This window comes from Ylistrum balloti, unplaced genomic scaffold (genome assembly GCF_031769215.1).
Source record: "Ylistrum balloti isolate Yb309-2 unplaced genomic scaffold, AGI_CSIRO_Ybal_v1 Utg369782, whole genome shotgun sequence".
In the NCBI taxonomy this organism is placed as follows: domain Eukaryota; kingdom Metazoa; phylum Mollusca; class Bivalvia; order Pectinida; family Pectinidae; genus Ylistrum; species Ylistrum balloti.
Window position 1 is genome coordinate 1,657,786 of NW_026781970.1, and position 27,356 is coordinate 1,685,141.

General features: G+C 35.6%; 2 protein-coding genes across 4 annotated transcripts; one reads left to right on the plus strand and one right to left on the minus strand.

Annotated features, from left to right (window-relative positions):
- The first annotated feature begins 3,116 nt into the window (after positions 1-3,116).
- Positions 3,117-9,207, plus strand: LOC132544152 (keratinocyte-associated protein 2-like). The gene is made up of 5 exons (XM_060207726.1): positions 3,117-3,179; positions 4,554-4,708; positions 5,096-5,159; positions 5,747-5,813; positions 9,022-9,207. The coding sequence occupies exons 1-5, from the start codon at positions 3,176-3,178 to the stop codon at positions 9,128-9,130; spliced, it is 399 nt and encodes a 132-aa protein (XP_060063709.1). The 5' UTR covers positions 3,117-3,175; the 3' UTR covers positions 9,131-9,207.
- Positions 9,208-12,311: 3,104 nt separating this feature from the next.
- LOC132544126 (dual specificity mitogen-activated protein kinase kinase 5-like) lies at positions 12,312-27,200 on the minus strand. Of its 3 annotated transcripts, XM_060207694.1 has the most exons (21): positions 27,052-27,200; positions 26,365-26,413; positions 25,647-25,714; positions 24,763-24,832; positions 24,205-24,245; positions 23,806-23,873; positions 23,174-23,395; positions 22,584-22,623; positions 22,120-22,188; positions 20,660-20,741; positions 20,435-20,545; positions 19,860-19,933; positions 19,238-19,288; positions 18,393-18,464; positions 17,785-17,814; positions 17,438-17,455; positions 16,753-16,785; positions 14,297-14,358; positions 13,990-14,035; positions 13,590-13,733; positions 12,312-13,533 (listed from the first exon to the last, which is right to left on the minus strand). In XM_060207694.1, the coding sequence occupies exons 1-20, from the start codon at positions 27,151-27,153 to the stop codon at positions 13,632-13,634; spliced, it is 1,410 nt and encodes a 469-aa protein (XP_060063677.1). In that variant the 5' UTR covers positions 27,154-27,200; the 3' UTR covers positions 12,312-13,533; positions 13,590-13,631. The 3 variants fall into 3 exon arrangements, with proteins under 3 accessions (XP_060063677.1, XP_060063676.1, XP_060063678.1); XM_060207693.1 differs by having other exon boundaries at positions 12,312-13,733; XM_060207695.1 differs by lacking the exons at positions 12,312-13,533; positions 13,590-13,733; positions 13,990-14,035 and having other exon boundaries at positions 18,393-18,460.
- Positions 27,201-27,356: the final 156 nt, after the last annotated feature.

Sequence of the window (27,356 nt, forward strand, 5' to 3'; positions counted from 1 at the left end):
CGAATATAATACTGGGAATGTTCATTGCATTGCATTTGGTATACTCACGATAACATTTGTATTATTAGGACATACGGATATTTCGATCATTTTTCCTGTCAGACTACAGGAGCCATATCATTGACTTGTTAGTAGAAACATCTAGGTCCAACGTATCATATTCGTGGTGTAACTGGTAGTGAAACTAAGCAAATTGTAAATCCGATGACCTTTTAAAACAACTTTTCTTTGGATTGTTTGATTCAGACATCAAATTATCGGTATACATTTAGTAACAACATTATTGGTCAATTCTAAAGATTTATAGATATGGTAGAAGTCTATACAATTTTGAACACTTTAGATATAGTCAATCAACCAGTCTGGCATGTCCTAGATAATCAAAACACAAAGGGAAATGTTGTTAAAAAATACAAAATAGATTCACGACAAATATCAGGGGTCATGCTTTCAGAAACAAACCTGTAAACAGATGAAATTCTCTACCTGACAATTTGGTCGAGGCACTTTCCCTTGAGTGTTTCCAATCATCCAGACGATAGACACTGGTCTAATCACACAAACAAGTTTTTATCCAGTCCAGTGTGAACAAACATATATTTATCAACCCCTTTGCGCAACCATGTCCCAAAGAAGAAGCATCTGTTGTTACGAGGGCGTCGGGAACCGTGAGCCATTTTTTGTCACTTAATTTGCACTTTGACAATGGTCATATTTTGTAGAAAATCGTTAGTATTATATGTGGTATATATTATCTATATGGTGTCTATGGTAACATCACAGTTCAGAATATACACATGTAATTGGCGTTCTGTTAAAATTGTCAGATGAAATTCATGAAATTTTCTGAAATGTCAGTACATCTTCTAATCTATATTTTGATATTTCTTTCGATCAGTTTAAGTTTTCCTCAGGCGACTCCTCAGAGATTTAAAATATTGGTCTTTAGTTTCACTGATGAGTCTGTATGAAGCAGTGATTGGCTCTACTGTGTCTTATCTAAATCTTTTTCAAAAGGTACTATTCACGTGTATGTCTTTTGTACAACCTTCTTGGTCGGTGTCTATATCATGATTTATGGCCTTAGTGTCTACAGTATGTTCAATGCTCAAGTGTAATCATGGTTCAGTATTGGTGTCTATGGTCCACGACTGACGTCTACGGTCATGATTCAATACTAATACTGGTGCCTGTATCATGGTAAGTGTTCGGTGGTGCCTGTATCATGGTAAGTGTTCGGTGGTGCCTGTATCATGGTAAGTGCTGGTGCCTGTATCATGGTAAGTGTTCAGTGGTGCCTGTATCATGGTAAGTGTTCGGTGGTGCCTGTATCATGGTAAGTGCTGGTGCCTGTATCATGGTAAGTGTTCGGTGGTGCCTGTATCATGGTAAGTGCTGGTGCCTGTATCATGGTAAGTGTTCGGTGGTGCCTGTATCATGGTAAGTGTTCGGTGGTGCCTGTATCATGGTAAGTGCTCGGTGGTGCCTGTATCATGGTAAGTGTTCGGTGGTGCCTGTATCATGGTAAGTGTTCGGTGGTGCCTGTATCATGGTAAGTGCTCGGTGGTGCCTGTATCATGGTAAGTGCTGGTGCCTGTATCATGGTTCATTACTGATGTCTACATCATGGTTCATTACTGATGTCTACATCATGGTTCATTACTGATGTCTACATCATGGTTCATTATTACGCCAATTAATCATGATACAGTTATAGATATTCATATCACGTCACCAATTGCAGGAAAAACCATGTTCCTTCGGAGGTACGGGGTGGGAGTGGCCGGGTTGGAGTGTACTCACGGGATCATGCATGTGCTATTATATTTTTTACACAATTTCATTTCAACAAATTTTACTAAATAAATAAACAATATATTTATTGGGATTAGATAACAGACTTCTCCATGGTGGTGATAGGTATGTAAGAGACTTTGAAAAAGGAAAAATTTCGAAAACTTGCACATTATAAGTACACCCATACTCATTACATTCAACCATATGCCATACTATCATTACTGATCCATACCATCACACAATCTAAGTACTAGCAGCTATCAATATGATTAATAAATTAATGAAAATCTGATCATAAATTTTGAAGTATAAATAATATTAAATTAGAAAATTACTGTAAGAACTTTTGGTGTAAAGTGCACAAATGTAAGAAGAAAATAGGTTAACATCCTAAACGTTTACTTTCTACAATAATTTTTTTCCACATAAGATAGGATAAAATTATTGATTTCAAGAGAGAAATTAACATTTGCAGATGTCAGTAGTTGAACATCTAGATCGCCAGTTCTGGTATAGATATTATGGATTACGTTTCTGGAAGAGCAATAATTTGGATAGAAGAAAAGGGGAATGTTCTGATTTTTCAGTAGGATGGCACAAAGACGAGTCGGGAAGGTGATAATCTACAAATTTATCATAATTTAAATCATTTGCATTATATCTAAGTTTTCTAGGACTAAAGTGCAGGACTAGGAGATATCTTTGTAACATGGGCTGTATCATTATTCAATTTAGATTTTAAAAAAAAATGTGCTAATGATGATTCTTGGTTAAGAGAGTTCTTGTGACATATGGAAAAGCTATTACCAAACAAATTAGTTCTAAAAGAGGAATTTTAGATAATCTGTGTTGTCTAAGGTTATACGGTGAAACATCATAATTAATATAGGGTTCAATAATATTATACGAGTGTATAAGGTGTCATATGATTAAAGTTAGAATTTTAGACATTAGGGTAAGTTTATGTTTATGACACTAGGAGATAGTAGTTCAAAACCTGTTTCAATGCATAATTCCTGATTTGATGTTCCTCCTCTTAACCCAGTAACTATTTTCATTGCATCAATGATTTGAACAGATTCTAATAATTTAGCTTCACCGATAGTACAATTATTCGAAACCTTTTACACATCTCTTAGATTTGCTGCTCAGCTGAAAATTGTTTGCTGTTTTCTTTTTTACTTGTGTCGATGTTAGAAAAACTATGGCACGGTAAACTTATTATTGATATATTTAGCGATGTACAATGATATTTGTACGCCCAAAACGGAAACTTAGTCCGTTTGTGCTGACCTAAATTTAGATGAATTACCCTGTTTCCGGTTTCCACGCAGGCAGTTAAGTCGAAAAGTAGCCCATTGGAAAACAAACAACGAAAATGCGTAAGATAACTATATATTATAGTAATTCTATGCAGCGAGTGTTAAAGTCTTTATTATTTTTACTGTTTTAGATATTTTGTACTCACGCAATTGACTTAATTTTATGAAAACGCCATGCCGGCGCACTGTTGTACCAGACAACCACAGGGTCTTATCTACTGTAGCCCTGGGGGTTGTATTCCCCGTGATACTGTAGTAGTGAACTGTGCTGGTGTGAAAGTTGTATTTGATGAAAATAAGAAAAAAATCGTAGTAACACTTAACAATTTTCCATTTGAAAATATGCATAAACAAATGTTGGATATGGACAGCGTTGTTTACTTAAAATATCCTACAATGTAAAATGTAATTGTAACCCAAGCTATCTACATTATGTACGTATATGTACATTATCTTTACTAACATCTTACATTGCACTACGTTCCTTTGAAAATGTTGCTATAGAAGTCTCTGTCTGGTAAGATGACAATGACTGAAGGTGTCAGTGTGAATCTTTGGCATTCATGCTTGAGTGAGTGTTCATTACAAAAGACATGTTTGAATATGCTGGTTCATTCATGTTGATTATTAGAATTCCTTAGAAGTTTTACCAAATCCTGATATCTTGACAACTTATTCCTGAAGTAGGGAATGGGAATTTCTTTGGTGTTTGTGTATTAGTTGAGTGCCCCAACATGGAACTCTGGCCTGATAATCCACAGCTTTGGTGAAGAAGCATGACAGAATAATTATGGAAACTGTTTTAAACATGAATGTGCAAGTCACACCAACCTTATACTTTTACATATTCAGATAATTAATGTTACACTGACAAATTATAATCTTCATCTTTTACTGTTCATTATAATTTCACCCTGTTGGCTTGTTCAAAACTGTCAGTTTGGAATGTGCATTGAAATTCTGAACCAACAATATAAAGATCATTTCGACTTGTATGTGGTGATGCTCTTTTAAAGTAAAAACAACCATAAGATGAGAAACATAATTACTTTCCGATTTTAAAAAATGTACTGGATGGGTTAGCTCAACTTTTCTTCAGTTGGGAAGAGTTTCATGCATCCTCTCCAATAACAGTCACAGTCTAAGGATTAATCACCTACTGACTTAAATGTAGATTTTAGCCTTATCTGACAAACAAAGTAGGGTGTTACCTAAGGCTATTTTAAGGTTTCTCTGCAAATTTTGTATTCTTAATTCCACATTAAATATAGATTGAAAGTAAAGAAAAAGGGAAAGCCTGGAGGACTTGTGTTCAGGGTTTGAATATTGAAAACACTCCTGACACTAAAGAAACTTAATTCAATTAGAAATTGAATAAACTGTAACAATTTTGACAGAAAGCGCTTATCATTGGTTTGTTTGCTTTGGTTGTAGCTGTATCCAGTGCTGTGTCATCTGTGCTGTCCCTCACACTGGGCCTAGGACTTTTTGCAGGCATGCAGATGTTCAAACAGCAGTTAGCAGCAACAGAGTACATGACAGTAATCGGAGGATTCATGGGAAGCTGGTTCTTTGTTTTCCTGTTAACTGTATCCTTATCTGCAATTTTTATGAAATTTATTAGAGGCAGACCAGATGTACATTTTCATTTTTTTTTATTGATTTTCTTGAATCAAAGTCTTACTGAAATTTGGAATTCTAGTAATTGTGTCATTATTGTCAGAATGTTTGTAGATTCCATCATTGTCTGTTAGAATGAAGGGAACCTGGAAAGGGGACTGTAAGAGCTTAGTCAGTTAGAGCGTTAGCCTACATAACCTTAAGTGAAGATCTTTGGTGTGTGGTTTTATGCTTCCTACTTGTGATGGCAGTTCATGTTTCTCAGGAAGCTGAGAAATGGATCAGTCTTTTCTGTACCACATGCTTATAATATACTAGAGTCCTGGATTAGAGTTGATACCTTAACTCATACACAGGGTGTTAGTAATCTGGAATCAACACTTTTTGGACAGGGATTTCAAGCAAAGCTATTTCCAGAAGGTGAGGTTAAAAACATAATTTCTTATGTAAGATTATTAATACTGTGTCCATGCAAGTTTAAAAATTTGAAGCTTGACAACATCATGAGTAACTTGATAATTAAATTTGATATTATCATAGTGTATAAAGTACTGTATTATAAAGGTCAATGTCAAAGATTTATCTAGATTAAAATATTTTACAATGAATTATGGTAACCTATTAGCTGTTATAGAGGTCATCTTTATCGTAGATTTCCTCCTCTCTCATCAATCATTTGGTGATTACTGTATGGAGTTGAGAACAAAGATGAGAACAATAGGAATGAAGTGTTACATTGAGCACCTTTTCAAAATTAAGGAATAGATATAACTCACTTTGAATATACATTGCATCATTTGTAGTGAATCTGACAGTTGAAAACAAGCTGTTTCTCCAGCCAAAATCTGTACTTTCCCCAAATGTGAAGAAAAAAATTAAAAAGTCTTCCCAATAAGGAAAACATAACTTTATTTTTCCAATTTATTTATATACAGACTGCTGTCAAATTCATGTAGAAAAGCATTATGGTTTGATTTGTTGATATTAAGTGATATGTTTTTTTGTAGTGGGATTCTGTTTAGTGGTGGCCATGTTTGCCTCAGGTCTGGTCCATAGAGTTTGTGTAACAACATGGTAAGTATACTACAAAAGGCTTAATCCATTGAGTTTATTATATAACATGGTATGTTTACTGCAACAGGCCTGGTCCATAATGATTGGATAAAAACAACAAGAGTACAATACAGTGGGACTCGTATGTGGTAAGAGGTGGGTTAGTGATTTAATGTCTACTTTCATCTTCTCAATGAAGGCATAGTTATTCAAGTGTTGGGTGGAGCTTTATCCTGCCATCAGAGTGACAACATTGGTATTCAATTGTTGGGTGGAGCTTTATCATGCCATCAGAGTGACAACATTGGTATTCAGTTGTTGGGTGGGGCTGTATCCTGCCATCAGAGTGACAGCCTTGGTATTCAGTTGTTGGGTGGGGCTTTATCCTGCCATCAGTGTGACAACATTGGTATTCAGTTGTTGGGTGGGGCTTTATCATGCCATCAGAGTGACAACATTGGTATTCAGTTGTTGGGTGGAGCTTTATCATGCCATCAGTGTGACAGTCTTGGTATTCAGTTGTTGGGTGGAGCTTCATCCTGCCATCAGAGTGACAGCCTTGGTATTCAGTTGTTGGGTGGGTCTTTATCCTGCCATCAGAGTGACAACATTGGTAATCAAGTATTGGGTTGGGCTTTATCCTGCCATCAGAGTGACAGCCTTGGTATTCAGTTGTTGGGTGGGTCTTTATCCTGCCATCAGTGAGACAGCCTTGGTATTCAGTTGTTGGGTGGGTCTTTATCCTGCCATCAGAGTGACAACATTGGTATTCAATTGTTGGGTGGAGCTTTATCATGCCATCAGAGTGACAACATTGGTATTCAGTTGTTGGGTGGGGCTTTATCCTGCCATCAGTGTGACAGCCTTGGTAATCAAGTATTGGGTTGGGCTTTATCCTGCCATCAGAGTGACAGCCTTGGTATTCAGGTGTTGGGTGGAGCTTTATCCTGCCATCAGAGTGACAGCCTTGGTATTCAGTTGTTGGGTGGGTCTTTATCCTGCCATCAGTGAGACAGCCTTGGTATTCAGTTGTTGGGTGGGTCTTTATCCTGCCATCAGAGTGACAACATTGTTATTCAGTTGTTGGGTGGGTCTTTATCCTGCCATCAGTGTGACAGCCTTGGTATTCAGTTGTTGGGTGGGTCTTTATCCTGCCATCAGAGTGACAACATTGGTATTCAGTTGTTGGGTGGAGCTTTATCCTGCCATCAGAGTGACAGCCTTGGTATTCAGGTGTTGGGTGGAGCTTTATCCTGCCATCAGTGTGACAGCCTTGGTATTCAGTTGTTGGGTGGGTCTTTATCCTGCCATCAGAGGGACAACATTGGTATTCAGTTGTTGGGTGGGGCTGTATCCTGCCATCAGAGTGACAGCCTTGGTATTCAGTTGTTGGGTGGGTCTTTATCCTGCCATCAGTGTGACAGCCTTGGTAATCAAGTATTGGGTTGGGCTTTATCTTGCCATCAGAGTGACAGCCTTGGTATTCAGGTGTTGGGTGGAGCTTTATCCTGCCATCAGTGTGACAGCCTTGGTAATCAAGTATTGGGTTGGGTTTTATCCTGTCATCAGAGTGACAGCCTTGGCAATCAAGTGTTGGGTGGAGCTTTATCCTGCCATCAGAGTGACAGCCTTGGTATTCAGTTGTTGGGTGGGGCTTTATCCTGCCATCAGAGTGACAGCCTTGGTATTCAGTTGTTGGGTGGGGCTTTATCCTGCCATCAGAGTGACAACATTGGTATTCAATTGTTGGGTGGAGCTTTATCATGCCATCAGAGTGACAGCCTTGGCAATCAAGTGTTGGGTGGAGCTTTATCCTGCCATCAGAGTGACAGCCTTGGCAATCAAGTGTTGGGTGGAGCTTTATCCTGCCATCAGAGTGACAGCCTTGGCAATCAAGTGTTGGGTGGAGCTTTATCCTGCCATCAGAGTGACAGCCTTGTTATTCAGTTGTTGCGTGGGTCTTTATCCTGCCATCAGAGTGACAGCCTTGGCAATCAAGTGTTGGGTGGAGCTTTATCCTGCCATCAGAGTGACAGCCTTGGTATTCAGTTGTTGGGTGGGGCTTTATCCTGCCATCAGAGTGGCAGCCTTGGTATTCAGGTGTTGGGTGGAGCTTTATCCTGCCATCAGAGTGACAGCCTTGGTATTCAGGTGTTGGATGGAGCTTTATCCTGCCATCAGTGAGACAGCCTTGGTATTCAGTTGTTGGGTGGGTCTTTATCCTGCCATCAGAGTGACAACATTGGTATTCAGTTGTTGGGTGGGGCTGTATCCTGCCATCAGTGTGACAGCCTTGGTATTCAGTTGTTGGGTGGGGCTTTATCCTGCCATCAGAGTGACAGCCTTGGTATTCAGGGTGTCAGGATTGGTATTAAGGTGTCAGTCACAATTTTAGCAAGGCATCTGAATGAGCCTTTAAGTCCTTTGTGTGTGGCATAGTTTTAGGGTTTGACTGGTCCATTAGTTGGCTATATATTGTAAGTTAGGTGGTTCAATATCACAATTTGATGAATTTTTCCTCAACATGTATTATAAAACTATGGGCCATAACACAAATACATATGTATAATGAACTGGTTACCAAGAAAACCAAAATTTTCTCAAAAGAGAAAAAAAAAACTTGCATGTACATCTACATAAATTATGACTTGTGATGCATGCATTCCTATATAGGGTCATTGAAATTGATTTTTAAGTCCTGTAAGTTTTGTTTAGTTACCAGGGCAACTAAATGACATCAGATACTTTGGAAAATAGTACTGTTGTAATTTTCATTCTTTTTAACACTTATATATCAATTTTCAGCACAATCAGACAAAATCTCTCTTTCAACCATCAGAAGCCTCCTTTATATTTCCAAAGTAATGGTTCTGGAAACACCTGATGTGTAGGCTAAGATAAGCTATTAGGCCATGTTTCATCAAATAAATGAAAGGACTGATGTATTATGGGCCATTACACAAAAATCTGTGTATAGTGACCTGGTTACCATTGCAACCAAAATTTCTGCAGAATAAAACCTAGATGCAAACCTACATATGGTGCCTAACATTCCTGTTTAGCATCATTGAAATTGATTTACAAGTTTATGGTCTATGAATTGTTTCCAGTTATGATGAATTCTTTCTCCTCCTGGCAAAAGTCAAAAGGTGGAAAGTGTAATAAAGCTGATTAAAGAGAAACTTTAGAATATGACAGTCCTTGATCAAATGTTCTTTTCTTTTAACAGTTTCATCTTCTCTATTGTGGCATTATACTACCTCAACAAGATTGCCCAGGCACGATTTGCTCCAGCACCAACACCAGTAAAGGCCACTCCAGCAAAGAAAAAGAAATAGATGCACATAATCTCATTGTTTAATCTTCATTACATTATAATTTTAGCAAAAAATAATAAATGTATTATAAAATTAAAGTTGTTTGCTGTTGTAACATTGTATATTAATTAAGAAGTTTAGGTGATCTAAATAGTCCCAAAAAATAGATGCCAATTTGGGCCTAATGGTGGCTTTTAGTTTTGTATATCAATACCTTGGAGTTAGGTTGTCTTGATATGACATGAAATTAAGGTCATATTGGAGACTATTCTATTCCATAGTAAAAGTAGGTCATTGTAACATAGTTTTATAACTGCTAAGTTATGTCAGAAATGATGTTTTGTGCTTGTAAATCAATATAACAGCAACATAAATGCAAATCTAAAGCAACAAAGCTTACAATGATGTTCCCTGAGAAAAACTGAGCGATCATATTGTTCACCATACCAAACATAAGGGATAAACTTTCTGACAATATATAGAGTGTTGAATAAAATTTTTATAGCATGAACATTGGACCATCTTATGAATGGCTCATTTTCTGGTTCATCTTGGGAAATCTTCATATTGGAAATGAAACATGTACAACAATTAAAGATGACAAGTGGTAAAATATTATTTTAAGAGGGCACTAAAGATTCAACTATCATGTGATCTTGTATCCTTTTGATAAAATACAGATAAATATCACCAATGCCATGGGGGCTTTCATTCTGGTGACCCTTGAGAATGAGAGTGGAAACCTCAGTCTGCCACTGTGCCGCTGTCACATTACGTAACATTAAGTGAAGATTTTAATATCTTACTTAATACATTCTAAAACACTGACAATATGTTTCGAAATAAGAATCACTTAACAAGATGACGTATTTTAAGGAAGGGTTTGTGATCCACATTAATAAGTACATGTAATAACACTAACGCTTACAGATTCAAATATCCTGTACCCTAATTTCTACACTACAAAATTCTCTTTGATATGGATAACACCAGTCAGATATCTTTAAGAACATTCTATTCCTTGAATAGATTAACCTCATTCATAGAAAATAAGAGAAATTTAGTTAGCAAAGAGATTAAAAGAAGACAAGGGCAACATTCCTTCACAAGGAACGAGAAGTGTGTATCTGTAATCATTAGTTGTCAAGAGGATTTTATAAAAGAAGCAAAAGTGAACATCACCTTTTAATAAAAGTTTAAGAGACGTAGTAGAGCCAAATAACAAAATAAATTGGACACAACAGTGATGCTTATAGCCTAAATTTTGAAGCTTTGGAGGTGAATCAATACATGCCCTGAGATACACGCCATGATATCAGGTAAAAACAATTCAATTTGTATATTTAAATTTCTCATTAGCCCACCATCTGATAATGGTGGGGTTTTCAAACTGCTCTGTGTCTGGGGTCATTTATCCATCCATTAAACAATTTTTCTTATCGCTATTTCTTGAGAAGTAAGGGATGGATCTTTCTCAAATTTCATATGTAGTTCTACTTGGTCCCTAGTTGTGCCCTTCAATTTTGGGATAGATCAAAAATACAAAAAGGCCAACAGGCAACCATCTTGGATTTTTCCAATGAAGATTGTTTATCGCTATTTCTTGAAAAGAAAGGGATGGATCTCTCTCAAATTTCATATGTAGATTCCCTCTGGTCTCTAGTTGTGCCCATTGAATTTTGGGATGGATCACAAAAACAAAATGGTTGAAATGCAGCCATCTTAAATTTTGATTTTGAAAGTTTGTTAGCGCTATTTCTTGAGAAAAACTGGATGGATCTTTCTTAAATTTCAAATGTAGGTTCCCCTTGGTCTCTAGTTGTGCCAGTTTGATTTTGAGTCTAATCCGAAAAACTAAATGGCTGACAGCCAGCAATCTTGGATTTTGACTTTTCAAGTTTGTTATTGCTATTTTTTGAGACCTACTGTATAGATCTCTCTTCAATTTCATGTGTATACTTTCCTTGATCCCTAGCTGTGCCTGTTTGTTTTCGTTACTGATCAGAAAAACAAAAAGGCCGACAGGTAGCCATCTTGGATTTTGCCTCATAGAGATTGTTAATGCTATTTGTTAAAAAATTCCACATGAATATCTCTCAAATTTCATATGTCTGTTCCCTTTGGTCTCTCCTTGTGCTTGTTTGCTCATGTAATTGATCAGAAGAAACAAAATGGCTTCCAGATGACCATTTTGGATTTGGCAAGTAAAGACTCGTCGCTATTTCCATTGAAGGAATATTCAATTGTCTTATCATCAGAGAAGAGAAAAGAAGGGAAAAGATCCAACTTTCAAAGAGCATATAAAGATCAAACAATGGTGGGCACCAAGATCCCTCTGGGATCTCTTATTTTGAATGAATTGTCAATTTTGGACATGGTGTTATTTAATGGTCAAAGAAACTCACACAAACTTGTGATATGGATTTGATGAAGTCAAATATCAGGCATAGTCATTTTCATAATTTAAAATTAATTTTACCAGATATTTGCAGTTTATTCTTGATGAGGAAGTATGTTTTTCTAGCAGCTGAATAAAACTTTTATTTATTTACTATCATTGTTTTATCATTGGAAGTTAAAATTTATTTCTATGATGAGCCAATACATGTTTTTGAATTTCAGAATCAGGTTTTTTAATGATTATACATAATTTGTATTTAAAAAATGTGAAACACTTACTGAAGGTGTTATGTGACACTGTAATACAGATTAGTTGTCTGTTTAAGGTACATTCATAGCAAAACGCTAATGAAGTCATTCTTTGTTTCTCAAATAAAAGTTCAGCCTTGTGTGATCTATATCATTAGGAAGAATTTGCAAAACACTAAAATCTATCCTTAGGAATAGTAACTGCACCCGAGACAAAAAGGTTTAGTGTGGGACAGGACAGATTTTTCTCAAACAAGTGGTCCATGATTTTACCTAACCATGTCACGTTAAGTCAAAACACATACAAACTATGGAGTGCTACTTTAGTTGATCAAATCACAGAAACGGTACGACAGATAACGGTATGAAAGGTTTATCTAAATACATTTCATAACTTAAAGTTCTGCCTCAATAAGACTTTCTGTTCAGAAGAAGTAGCTTTAAAAGTTTTTCATGATGATCTATAGGCATGTTAGATCAGCTGAGCCAACGAAATTATCAGGAGGTGAACATCATTTAAACAAAAAACAAACCAAAACTACAAAATGCAAGTTTAGTTTTGTCTGATGATTATTTCATTCCAAAGATTTTATTCATCACATATAAAGATGCTAAAAAGAAGTTCCAAGCTTCAAATAAACAAACATTAGACTACCGTAACACACTATTTGGCACATAATATATGGTCCCTATACTAATATTGATCTTCATGTTATTAACTTCTCTATATAGATGTATGTATGGAATTCAACACAGAATTACTGGCATGATTGACACATACTTTACAAAGGTGACACAGTTCCTACTTCAAATGTTTTAATGGCATATGACTTCATAGCCTTAAATACTTCAACAACAGAAAGTTTTAAAGTAAAGTGATCCAGGACTTGAGAATTTTCATCCTTTACAGCTGTGTGATACATCAATTGCAATGTTTTTCATCATGAAACATTTTATATTCTGTCTTAATTAATTCAAAATATGTCATGAAATTTATACATTCTCAAATGGAAACTACAAATACAGGTATACAAAACACTTGATGATTGGCTGATTTGGTGTGCAAGTCCAAAGCAACACAGTAAACCACATGTATAAGCAATATTCTAATTTCCTTTGGTTGTAAATAACTTTTTCCACATTTCTTTCTTTCATATAACAATATATTTATATTACTGTAACAGGGGACAGGAATAGAGTGTTTCTGTGAGTAACCTCAGATTACAATAATAGGTGTCTGGTTAAATGCCCCCAGTTTTGGGTGGTTTGTGTCTGCCTATGCTGTCATGGTTTTCTTCTTGAGCAAGATGTCTTACCCCAATTGCTCTGGGTAGAATATGTTAGGCCTTCTGTCTTTTGTTCAGTGAGGCAACCACCAGCTACTACGAGCAGGATGATAAACCCATAAAGCATTTCAGAACTAAAAAAAAACTTTTATACCCATCAAACAATTATAAATTGTACTTGCAATTTGTAAAGTATGCATTTGTAAAAAGTTTTTTTCAGTATTAATGTCCGTATCACAAACGTGCTCCAAAAAGTGACTATCAGCTAAAATCACTCTGCTGTTTTTTAGGTATCACAAGCTCAAACACAGTGATCTTTAGCTGACTTCTCACTACTGTACTTAAGGTATCACAAGCTTTGACACAGTGATCATCAGCTGACTCCTCTCAGCTTTACCTATGTATCACAAGCTCCCATACAGTGACCATCACCTGACTTTGCCCTGCTGTATGACATGTTTCCACACAGTGACTATCAGCTGACTTCACCTTACCAGACTTTAGGTATCACAAGCTCCCACACAGTGACTATCAGCTGACTTCACCTTACCAGACTTTAGGTATCACAAGCTCCCATACAGTGACCATCAACTGACTTTGCCTTGCTGTATTTGCAGTAGTTTACTCTGTATAAAGGCAGCTATTATACTAATATTGCCATCATCATGACGCTGTATAAAAGGATGTGCCTGTAAAGATAAAAAAATGTTTAAAATGTCAGACATACATTATTTACCACCTTTACTTTTAGGGATATGCAAACAGTACATATATGAAGAAACTGATTGGCCATGTAGCATATATTGACTTTGATAAAACCTAAGACCAATAATCTTAGTTTGAAATGTTACACAACATAAGTCATATTATCAGCAGGGTTTCTTTCCAAAAACTTTTTTATTATCAGCTTACAATTGAGACAAACATTTTAGAATGACTACTGACCTTTAACAATTCTGATGTCAATCTGTGTGCTGGTGACTTCCGCATACTGGTACATTAATGAGAAAATATACATATCAAATTTTGATAGATGATGAAAATTTTGCAAAAAGCTCTTTCATTTTTCTGCAGTCTCTCAAAAGAAACACTCTGGTTTCACTTTTCTCTGTTAATGTTATTTTGTTGCTAAAATTTCTGTTTATTTCATGCTTTAAATTTTATTTCTTTGATGTGTAAACATGTAAATAGCACACCAATGAAATGGACAGTAATTTTGTCATTGAACAATATTTTAATAGAACCACTTTACCAGTTTTCTACAAAATGTACGAAGTCTGGAGAAAAGTTGGCAGCAGGCAATCCTGGTGGCTCCTGAAACACAAAAAATTGTTTGATCCTGACAGGACAGACATCAATGCAATGCTAAAGATTATTTATCTTTTACAGCACTTGTCAATTTCATTTCAATTCCAACAGGTTTAATATCAAAATGATCATTTTTTCTTATATTTTTCTTTTCTATTTTCTTTTTACTAAAACCATGTGTTTTATTTTGCATTGCTCAATCAATTCTATTACGTCTTTTTTTATACTCAATATAATTTTTGTATGAAGTTCATTCCTTTGAAATGCAATTTGCCGCAATGGAAAAATAACAAGGCCAATACATCATCATATGTATCCTGTTATAAGCCTAAGGGTCCAACATATTACTTCTTATTCCAAGTCAGATGATTGGGTTATTAATGGACCTCTGGGAGCCAAGACATATCTTTTTACTCAAAGGGGCCAACACAATACTTCTTACTCAAAGGCCAATAGTTTGATTATCATAAAACCCCATGGGGCCAACAAGTTACTTCTTACTCAAAGTCAGATGGTTGAATTATCAAAGAACCCTTAGGGCCCAACAAAATAATCCTTACTCAAAGTCTGATGGTTGGATAATTACAGGACCCTAGAGGCCAACACAATATCCCTTGCTCAAAGCCTGATGGTTGGATAATTACAGGACCCTAGAGGCCAACACAATATCCCTTACTCAAAGTCTGATGGTTGGATAATTACAGGACCCTAGAGGCCAACACAATATCCCTTACTCAAAGTCTGATGGTTGGATAATTACAGGACCCTAGAGGCCAACACAATATCCCTTGCTCAAAGCCTGATGGTTGGATAATTACAGGACCCTAGAGGCCAACACAATATCCCTTACTCAAAGTCTGATGGTTGGATAATTACAGGACCCTAGAGGCCAACACAATATCCCTTGCTCAAAGCCTGATGGTTGGATAATTACAGGACCCTAGAGGCCAACACAATATCCCTTGCTCAAAGTCTGATGGTTGGATAATTACAGGACCCTAGAGGCCAACACAATATCCCTTGCTCAAAGTCTGATGGTTGGATAATTACAGGACCCTAGAGGCCAACACAATATCCCTTACTCAAAGTCTGATGGTTGGATAATTACAGGACCCTAGAGGCCAACACAATATCCCTTACTCAAAGTCTGATGGTTGGATAATTACAGGACCCTAGAGGCCAACACAATATCCCTTGCTCAAAGCCTGATGGTTGGATAATTACAGGACCCTAGAGGCCAACACAATAATATCCCTTACTCAAAGTCAATGATAGACGAACAAGAAGAGAAAGCTATGGATTATCACTAGAAAATACTAGAGGGATCATGGTGCTCACCATTGTTTGATCTTTATTTGTTCTTTAAGTCAGATCTTGTTCATTTTTTCTCTACTCTCCTCTGTTTTTGCTCATAATGATATAAAATTTTAACATTCCTTTTCAGAAAAAATTATAATAATCTGGGGAAATTAGATATCATTTACTAATACAAGAGAGATTCATTCAGCACTTCTCAAGAAATAGCTATGACAAATTTTACAAGGCAAAATCCAAGGTGGCTGTCTGTCAGCCATTTGTTTCTCTGATCAGTCCCAAAATCAAAAGATCACAACTAAAGAACAAGGATTGAGAGAGATCCATTTGATCAGTCCCAACATTAAACAGGTACAACTAGACCAATGTCGAGGAAGGGCCCCGCATAATACCTACCCCTTATGATTGAGTTTCTTAATATTAAGAAATATATGGACAGGTGTCAAGTATTGAAAGCAACTTTCATCAAAATCCAATGAAAATGGACAGATGGACAGATATATGGATCGACGGACAGGGAAACGGACAGGGTGAACATTGAACTCGAATGAGGGGCTTATGTACCAAGTATCACAAAGCAAGGAAGATATTCTCTGTAAAACATTCAGCCAACAAGGTGATTACGAGGGACTTATGTACCAAGTATCATAAGCAAGTTTCAGAAATCCCATCATTCCTTCTCAAGATATCGCGTGGAAAGCGAAACCGCAGACATGTAAAACATTCAGCCAATCAGATTGCAGCCGCATCGCGAACTTGAGCAAGGGACTTATGCAAGTATCATAAGCATGGCCATCATTCCTTCTCAAGATATCGAGCGGAAAGCGAAACCGACAGACATGTAAAACATTCAGCCAATCAGATTGCAGCACATTAAAAGGGACCAAGGGAAAGCTACACATGAAATTTGAGAAAGATCATCCATCCAGTACTTCCCAAGAAATAGTGATCACAAAATATTTATGGACAGACAACCACAGACTATGGACGTAGGGCAATTTGAATAGCCTACCATCAGATATCTAATATGAGATCCTTTATTTATCTATCTATATATATAAAGAGTTACATATGTGCTCTACTTACCTCGGATACAATTACGTTCAGAAGGTGTACTGGCTGAAAGAATGTAAACTTTCTAATTAATGCCATGAACTGATACATGTACTTTAATAATTACAAAACATTTCAAAATTCATTTGAATAAAAGTCATTGACGGTAGTCATTTTATTTTAACTTCATTTAAAAGAATATTTTCACATTACACGAGGCCCATTGCTCTCCTCACTTTGCTTGTCTGAAACTGCTTCTTTAAAACAAACCATTCATATTTCAGACCAAATCATTCCTACAGGGGGGGTAGGATTTTACAAATTTGCTATTTCCCCTATTGGGCCATGCCCCTCCATACCTCTCCCAGGGGTCGGAGACCCACTGTTATACAAAATTGAATCCCCTTCCCCCAACAATGCTTCAGACCAAAATCCAATCATTCCTACAGGAGAAGTAGGATTTTAATGAATTTGCACTATTTGGGCCCCACACCTCCTGCCCAGGGGGCCGAGACCCACCATTTACATAAAATTTGTTCCAATTCCTCCATGGATGCTTCTGACAAAATTTGGTCAAAATCCAATCATTCCTATAGAAGTATGATATTAAAGAATTTGTCCTATTTCCAATATTTTACCCTGCCCCTCCCACTCCATGGGGTCGAGATTATCAATTACACTATATAAACAAATTATGAAAAATCAGCTTTCCTCTTACCGTAGCAAAGGACTTTGGCTAAAAAAGAAAAGAAAAGAATAGATAAATCAATAAAGAACAAACTCTCATAATGAGGTGTTTACATTTAAGTCCAGAATTCTGTACCAGTAACACATATAATATAATATATAAATATATTTATTGGGCTTTGGCTTTTGGAAAATGTTCTTCTTTTGAACATTTTTGTTTTCTTGATCAGAACATTTTGACAAACTTCCTTGTATTGAATAATATCAAATTTTCAGTTGAAAAACTAACTTTTGCATCAAATGATTTGATCAATGCAGTGACTTATCTACAAAAAAGCTCTGAGGCTACAACAGAAAGGAAACATTTTTTATACTTACATTCCCATATGGAATTTCTCCAGTAGCAAGCTGAAGGACAGAGAAAACAGAAACTACATTTTGTGATCAAGAAATATGTCAAGCAGTTGCTATAACATTGATAAATCACATTCAATGATCTGTTTAAATAGTGTTTTTAATCATCTACCTTTTTTCTTTTCTTAACAAAAAGATTCTAACAAGTTTTAACGCTAAGTACAATGCAAGATAAGCAATAAAACTATAAGACGAAATAATTGCCCACCAACTCTTTATTTATACACAACATATTGTTGGCAAGACTCAAGAGAGTAAGTGACAAGATAACATCACATTTTAAGATTTGTACAGAGAATTCATAACAAATAAAATGTGAACTCCAGGTATACAAATTAATCTTTAGAATATAAAATTGTCCTTCTCGCTCCTTTTTCTGCAACTAAACAACAATTATCCTAATTAATAATCAACATATAAACTTTCTATATCTTAATCTAAAGAGAAGTGTGAAAACAAAAATCTCACCGAAAGGAAAAGTATATTCACTACTTACAGCCTAAATCTTATTTCAAGTAATAAAAAAAAAAGAGATAGAGAAAGAATGAATACATTTTAAAATATATATTTACTTCAAAGAGTGTGAATCCCAGGCTCCAAACTTCAGCTGGAGAGCTGTATTCTTCTCCTCGTATCCGCTCTGGCTGTGGGATATAAACATTATGCTCTATACTCCTTTTCCAAAACAAATAAATTTCTACAGTTCTTCTTGTTTACCTTCAAATATTCAAATAAAGTGGTAACTACACAGTTCAGATATTCACTAAACAGAATCTCACATTTCAGTCAATTTCATTGAGATTCATAAAATTATGATTGATATATTTGTTTCAGCTTGCATTTGGTAGGTGCAAAAATTCAAATTTGCCATCAGTCTTGTAAATCTCTAAAACAAACGGAAAAAAATATAAGATTCTATTTATCACATAGATAAAAATAACAAATATTTGTACTTAATGTAACTTAGTGTTTGGAGTGAAATTTGGACCTGGATTTAATATCATTGCTATAAAGAAGATTTTTACTGATTGTATCACAGTTTGTTTCATTACGTAAGATGTTTACATTAGTAATGACACCATACCTGATGATTCAACAACATGGTAACAAAATCTTAACTAAACTAGAAAAAAATTTCATAATGGACATAATTGCAAACCAGAATTGGATCAGCATTAGTACCGGTACGTAATGATGATACTATGGGGTAAAGAAGAATCAAATCTGTTGAGAGGTTCTCAAGATATGACATTGCTTTGTAACTGAACAGGATGCGACAGACAGACATGGGTAATACTACTGTCTACACCTCCCTCTCATAAAATGGCAGGGGTATAAAAAACTTATTGACAGCAGGGTAGATACTCATATGTCTCAAAAATATATACATGTTCTGGTGTAAAGAAATACTACTTACTGCCATGTAAGCATTGGTTCCTACATATGTCCTAGTGATGGATTCGATCAGCTGGAAACAGGAAAGACATGTTTATCTTATCATTCAATATCACACATTTAATGGGATTAACTCAATTCTATCGCACTGTATTTCATATTTGCATTGAATATTAAGACAACCCATAATGATAGTATCTTCGTTGACGAGAAGTCCCTACTAAGATTGGGTTACAAACTGACATAAATATCTAACCAGCGTATACACTACAACTGATCATCAATTTTTCTAGCCAAAAAACTTATCTCATCTAGTTAAACATTTGAAGTTCTATGCATAGATATTCAATAATTTTCATACTTCGACATTGTAACAAAACATAACTGGTGCCACAACCTTTAAAAGGATCATTCCTATAATTAAGCAATTGCTATCTTTGAACTGGTAAACAATTTTACAACTATTTTATTGATAACATTTGAGTGAGACACTTTAAATAGAATATGAAATTAAAACTGAATTCATCCTAAACATCCAAATTTTATGATATTTCTTTTTGCCAATGTCTTTTTATGAATATAAGTTGTTTTTGCAATCATGTTTTGTCCTAAATGTTTTCAACCTCAGATCTCACTGCACTTACCTGAACACTAACTCCAAAATCACATAATTTTACTTGGCCAGAAGTGTTGACTAGAATGTTGGACGGTTTAATATCTGTACAAAAACAAAAACAAAATGCACAGTGTTTATTACTTCTTTAGAACTGGTGTATATAACAAGGATTACAATATATGTCAAACCTTCATCAAAGAAGTCATATTAAAGATAAATCAAAAATCTGATTTTGCGGAAATTTTTTCCAGAAGAAGACATCTTCACATCCAAGAGCTATAACAGTTACAACAGTATCAATGTGTCAATATGTCTGTTTAAATGATCACCAACATCTATTCTAGTTCTGCTGGTATATTAACTAATGCAGTTTTATTGAATTGTAACAAGTAAACTTCCCTAACCAGACTCAAAGTTTGTGAATTAGGTCCATTACCTTATCTACAGGATAATGACCATGAGTAGAAGTTTGGTCATTCCTAAACAGCATGTGGTAAGTAAATGGTAGATGGATGTTGAGTGGATGGTAAGTGGATGGTGATTTGGATGTAAGTGGATTGTAAGTGAATGGTGGTTGCCCTCACCTTCCTATTGTAAACTCACCTCTGTGTAATATTTTGAGACTCCACATGTAACACAATCCCTGGATGATGTACACTGCCATACGTCCGAGCACAGGCTCTGGTACCTGTCCGTAACGGTCCAGTGACCCACCTATGACACAGATAATGTTCCTTTACATTATTTTTTCTGATGTATTTTGTATGATCACAAATAATATCTCATTCAGTATGAAAAGGATGTGTCAAAACAAAAGAGTCCACTTACCATCCATATATTCTGTGCATATGGAAATTCTATTTTCAACAAAGAATGCCTTGTAGAAATCTATGATGGCTGGAGAATTGCACTGTCAAAAAATATAAATAAAGGAAAAATAATTTATATTGAAGCAAGTGAAGTATATTAAAAGTCATATTATACACAGGTACAAGAAGTACAAGAAACAAGAGAAATGATGCAAGAATCTGTGAAACATATCAAAATACAAATTATAAGCATATCAAAATATATATCATATTGATAAAGTTCTACTGAAAAGTACGTTAATGTAAGAGAATTAAGAATTATGATCAGTTAAGAAGTATTCCCATTAAAAACTAGGAATAAGCTGAGTAATTAATTCACTTCACTTCCAATCCCCTCTCTACAACCCACTCAACTCCATCATTTCTACTGTCCTCTGTGTCCCACCCTCTCTAATCCAAGCAATTCTTTATCTCTCATACTTACACATCACCCTATACCCTTCTATCCTCATTCATTCTATCAATTGCTTCTCCATCCCACTCAATCCTAATTCACCCTATTCCTTTCCATTCATCCCTGTCTCAGACTCTCCATCCAACTCTATCCTAATTCATCCTATTCCTTTCCATTCATCCCTGTCTCAGACTCTCCATCCAACTCTATCCTAATTCATCCTATTCCTTTCCATTCATCCCTGTCTCAGACTCTCCATCCAACTCTATCCTAATTCATCCTATTCCTTTCCATTCATCCCTGTCTCAGACTCTCCATCCAACTCTATCCTAATTCATCCTATTCCTTTCCATTCATCCCTGTCTCAGACTCTCCATCCAACTCTATCCTAATTCATCCTATTCCTTTCCATTCATCCCTGTCTCAGACTCTCCATCCAACTCTATCCTAATTCACCCTATTCCTTTCCATTCATCCCTGTCTCAGACTCTCCATCCAACTCTATCCTAATTCACCCTATTCCTTTCCATTCATCCCTGTCTCAGACTCTCCATCCAACTCTATCCTAATTCACCCTATTCCTTTCCATTCATCCCTGTCTCAGGCCCTACATCCAACTCTATCCTTATTCACCCCATTCCTTTCCATTCATTCCTGTCTCAGACTCTCCATCCAACTCTATCCTTATTCACCCTATTCCTTTCCATTCATTCCTACCTCAGTCCCTCCATCCCACTATGTCCCTATTATCTGCCTCTCCTTCCACTCACCCTTAAACTTAAACCTATCCCCATTCATTCTATCACTGCATGTCCTCCATTCCCTTTCCTAATTCCCATTCTCATTCCCTCCACCTGATCCTGTCCCAATTCATTCTACCATTTGTCCCTAATACATGTTACCAAATCATTTGCCTTTCATATTTATCATCCTACCCCAACCCCTTCACTCTCTTCCCTCCCAATCATCTTGCTCAAGATATTTCCATGGGTTATCACTGATAAAAGATGTCCGCCTATAATTACCTTGCTGAGTATTTCTAATTCTGAGATGATCTGTCTCTGAACATCCACATCTACATCTAGCTTCATCACCTACAACACAACAAACATTCCTGTGTGAAGATAATGTGTACAGCATCTTGCGTATCACATTAATCCTGCAATGAGCAGATGCCTTGTAACAAGTCAACATCTATCGCAGGCTAAACATTATTGTTATCATCAAACCTACCTACTTTGGGTCCAAAGTCATAAAGTGAACCAGTAATAGAACTGTATATGGTATTTTTCTGCTTACTTCAGGCATGGAAGTACCAAAACATTCCAGATATTTTTGATTCATACATAATGATTACAGTAAGGTTGATAATTGTATCAGTAAGGTTATGGTAAATTTTACACTGACATGCACAATAGTGCCAGTGAGTTATGAATAAATCTAGCCTTGTCAGCCATAATGGTGCATGTAGGTTTAGGGTAAATCTTACCTTCACAGCCATAATTGTGCCTGTAGGTTTATGGTAAGCTCTGTAATAAGAGATAGTAAAAATTGGGATAATATACATTTAATCAATTATCTGAAACCTGAATACTTTCAGAATACACAAAACTGTTTTGTTAATTGGTTTTGTATTTGTAAGTATTTCCCTGTTTTCATTCTAATTCATTTCAAATATGCATATTAGTGACTTACATCAATGAGTAAGACCTTGCATGAATTTTAAAGTGCTTGGGAAGCATTCCTAGGTCAGCATTCACACTATTTGTTTATATTCTCATGACACCTTGTACATTATTGCTCTTTCATTATCCAAATTACACTCATCTTGTTATAGTTCCCTCACTATTGATACAAGTTTCAGACAGAGTGTTCCTACATCATAACTAACATTCTCCTTGTGTCCAGCTGACAGACAGTCTATCATTGACGAGTTTTATAACATCCATAAAACCATTTTTAGAGAATTTCAAGTCCATAAACTGCCATATGATCCACAGTCCTATGCAATATCAGTTTGTATTCATCACAGACAGGCATATATCAACCTTACCAGTTCACAAGAAGTGTCCATCTTACCTATGAACAAGTCCACCATTGCCCTTTCCTAACAGATCCAACACCTGTAGATCAGAGTCACCTATCACCATGTTTGACAAGATCTGGCGTAGACTGGCTCCTCCTGGTGGCTGATAGTTGTTGGGTGGTTGCTGATAGCCTGTTTGCTGAACCTGTTGTTGTTGCTGTTGTTGGGGTTGGTACTGGTTCTGTTGCTGGTTACTTACCGTGTTTGTGTTCTGACTGCAAGAGAAAATGTGTATGACCTTGAAATATGTTAGGAGTAAGAGATGGAGCAGATGAAATTTCAAGTCAAAATCATACTCAATTAAAGATGATCAAATATCTCACTGCATTTGACTTTATCTCTACCTCTGTGGGAGATTCTGGGTCATACAATGTGTATTTATCAACGAATTATCACTGTCCTGTAAGGTTTCAGGCAGAAGACAAGAAAATAATAGCTGCTTCTAATGCAGCTAATATGATGGCATCCATGCCACAAATGCTATCACCTTCAAACAAAGTGCTGAACCAGTAGATCATCAACTTATTTTTCAATTCTCTATCTGTCTGAGAAAGATGCCATCTGATTGGATGATTAGGAAAGATGAAAACCAATCAGAAAAGGTCATACAGAATCCAGAACTCACCCCACAGTAGGCTTGACCCCTGTTACAAGCTTGGCTGGTTTACTTGTGGACTGTTTATCTGTTTTGATCTGTAATCCAATTCCAGAAATTAGATCAGTGAAACAAAAATAGAGAGGACTCTATTTATAAGTAACTGATCGTTTTATCAAGAGGGACCAAATCAAAGATTTTATCCGTATATATAACTGCATTTATTCTGCAATAACCAAAGGCACAGAATATTATACATAAGTTTTCACAATGAGCTTATTGTAGAACAATAATGTAACATGTTGACATTTCTACTGAAAATTCTACAGATGTGGATGATCTTTTTAACAGACATATGCTTCTTTCTGGATAAATACAGTATTATACATTTTTCCCAGTTCAATGAAGTAACTGATCAGAGGAAATTACCTTCAATCCATGAATATTTCTGTTTTTTGCTGTCTTCCCCACTTAAAAAAATATATCAATCATATGAAGCAGTATTTCTATGCAAAGCAAATGATGTTAATAATCAACATTTAAACACTTGTCAAAGTGAAACCGAAATACAGCCTCAGTCTCCTATATGATCATTGGAAAAAAGTCAATCACTCTTAAAATCTGGCTCCTTTCTATAAAATAAAACTGAATTCTAGGCTGTCTGATAATGAATGTTAAACATAACTGTGACGCATAACTTTCTGTTACAATCAAGAGATTTTCAAAGATATCCACACATATTTATAGAGTGCTAGAAAAAGTCAAGATATCAGTAAAATTTTATAGTAAACAACTGAGGAATTATATACATGTAAATTATAATCTTTTGATGAAATAAGGATAAGAAGGGATCTAAGGAATTAAGTCATCATTAGGACTGCTTTGTACAAAAAAAAAAAAAAATGTTTGGTTTTAAAATGGTTTAATATGTTTGGTTAGTGAACTGTTGACTTTACTTATAGGCATTATATAAATACAGTAACAAACCTCTGGGGTAGATGATCAGTGGAGGGAGTAGTCCCCGTACCATGTCTTCTTCACTGAGTAAGCTAAAATACTGCAATTAAATCATCAATATTAATAATATATTGTTTTAAGTTTATCTTCTTAGTCATAATTGCGGACTCTTTTTTGATTCTGTGATATAAAAAGGACAGTTATCCAATCAGACAAAATACGACAGGATGAAATACATAAGTAATGACAAATCACAAAAGTTTCAACATATTCAAAGTCAAAATGATTTTTGACCTCAATTTTCACAGTAATAATGCAAAATAAATATACAGGATCTTGCAGGATTTTTCATTTGATTTGCGAAATTTATGAAATAAGTCTAAGGGTTTAGGCAAGATAGAATGAAAAATTTGTGATATAAGTTTCATAAATCCCCTATCTAATGGAAATACATTAAAGATCCTTTGTTTGACATGATTGCTTTTTCATGAAAATATGGAAGAAACAGACATGATTTCTATATCATGTCTGCTCTATATGCAATAAACCCTACTATACCCTTAATGTAAATAATATAACATACACTTTAAGTATAAATAGACTAATGAAGCAAATGAGTATCAATTGTCACAAAGCTGACATCCAATATCACCTATATATTGTGGTGTCAGACCTGGGACACATGTATCTGTATACTGTAAGATGTCAAGGAGGTCCAAACTTCTTCCCAGACTGATTATCGGGGGGCATGTGTGTTACAGAACAATGCTACAGCATTTTTTGTCATTTCACATGAACGTACAATATATACTTTTGGGCTTATTTTCAGATGTGGGTTTATTAAGGGCTATATACACTATATATCTAAACATATAACTTTCACATCCACAACATTACAGGAGTTGTCGTCTCACCATCTGAAACATTGTACTCATCTCTTCATCACTCCTGACAGTGATCCTGTCTCCTTCCTCATCCTCATCTGAAAACATAAAAAAAATATTCTATACCTTAACTTTTACCATAAATATTTCAAACTGTAACTTCTACCATAATAATTCCTTACATAACATTATGAAAATGCTAATATAAATACACACTCAATAGACTAACCAATTTGTATCATAATTACTATTAACATTAACTTCTAACGCAACTACTCTAATAAATACTTCAAACATCAACTTGCACCTTAAATTCTTCAGACTTCAGCTCTATAAACAAAACTGATTCTGTACCATAATTACTCCAATCATTTAATGCAACTTCTATTGTAAATAGCCCCATCTTCAACTGCTATAAAAACTTGAAACATAAACTTCTTTTGTAAATACTCCAAACGTCAAAACCAACCATACATACTGTCAATCTTGGATGTTTTCACTGTTAGTCAAACTTTCTTATTTTATAAATATAATCAAAATGGACCATGGATGTGAATGGCAATAGTCTCATACTATTTCTAGACATTGTTAATGCTAATCTTAACGTTAATAAACACATTTTCCTTGGATTGTGTTGCACCAGGCTGATGATGTATAATAGATAGCACCCTCTTTGTAAAAATACCCCTTATGAATGGAGTATTAACTGCAATTATCATGTTTCTGGGAAAAATTTGTTCATACTTACATTCAAACGCAGTGATAGATGCCTGAGGTAAAACTTGCGAAATGACCTCCTGAAATAGATGTTATACACGCTATTTGTAATTACTATTAGTAGTCCAATTAAATGAAATCACGACAAATAATCCCAATATTGATAATATGATAGGCAACTTTTAACTTATGTCAAATTGCAAAGATTTTAACAAATAAAACAATAGCCTGTGATTGAGACAGTTAAATAACAAAAGGAAAGCATTGATAAAGACATGTATTTCTGACAGCAGAATACAAGAGGAAGTGGTGGGCATAAACTTAACCTCGACCTGGATCAGTATATCATTTACATATAGGCTTAGTGCAAGTTGGGTGACAATCATTGACATACACAAATAGACAAAAGATCTGCATTTTATAAACTCAAAAATGTAGCAATAAATGAATATTGCGTGCCTGATCTTGTAATAGAATGACTAATTAAGCATGGCCACGTTCCGGGGCATGACAGGTGCACTATCACAAAGTATCAGAAATAAGTTAGTAAGTAAATAAATGATGTAGCATTCACAAAAATATGCTAATATGGATAGAATAAACAAAATCTAAACCACAGAATTACTGGGTTTGCAATGGACTTGAATACTGAAAACTTCTTGTTTATCTGTTCAATCGTCTGCATTACGATACTAATGCTAGAGGGTGTGTTTCTTACTAATGCCTGGTGGAACGTAATTTCTCCCGGTTGTACCATCCAGTCCATATCCTGCTCCTGTTCTGTTCTAATTCTCACCGTAAACGGCGGCTGTGAATTCATACTGACACTTGTAGTCAAGTTAAAGACAGAGACTGAAATACACAGACCATTTTCTGGAAGTTATCGCTTCATTCCAAGGGAAGTAAGTCCTTCACTTCCGACAGACACGAGGAAAGGGGTAAAATACGGAATTTCAACCAACGCGTTCAGACCTGAAACTTATAGCAAAATTACCTGATTTGAGATTGGAATATTTAGTTGTT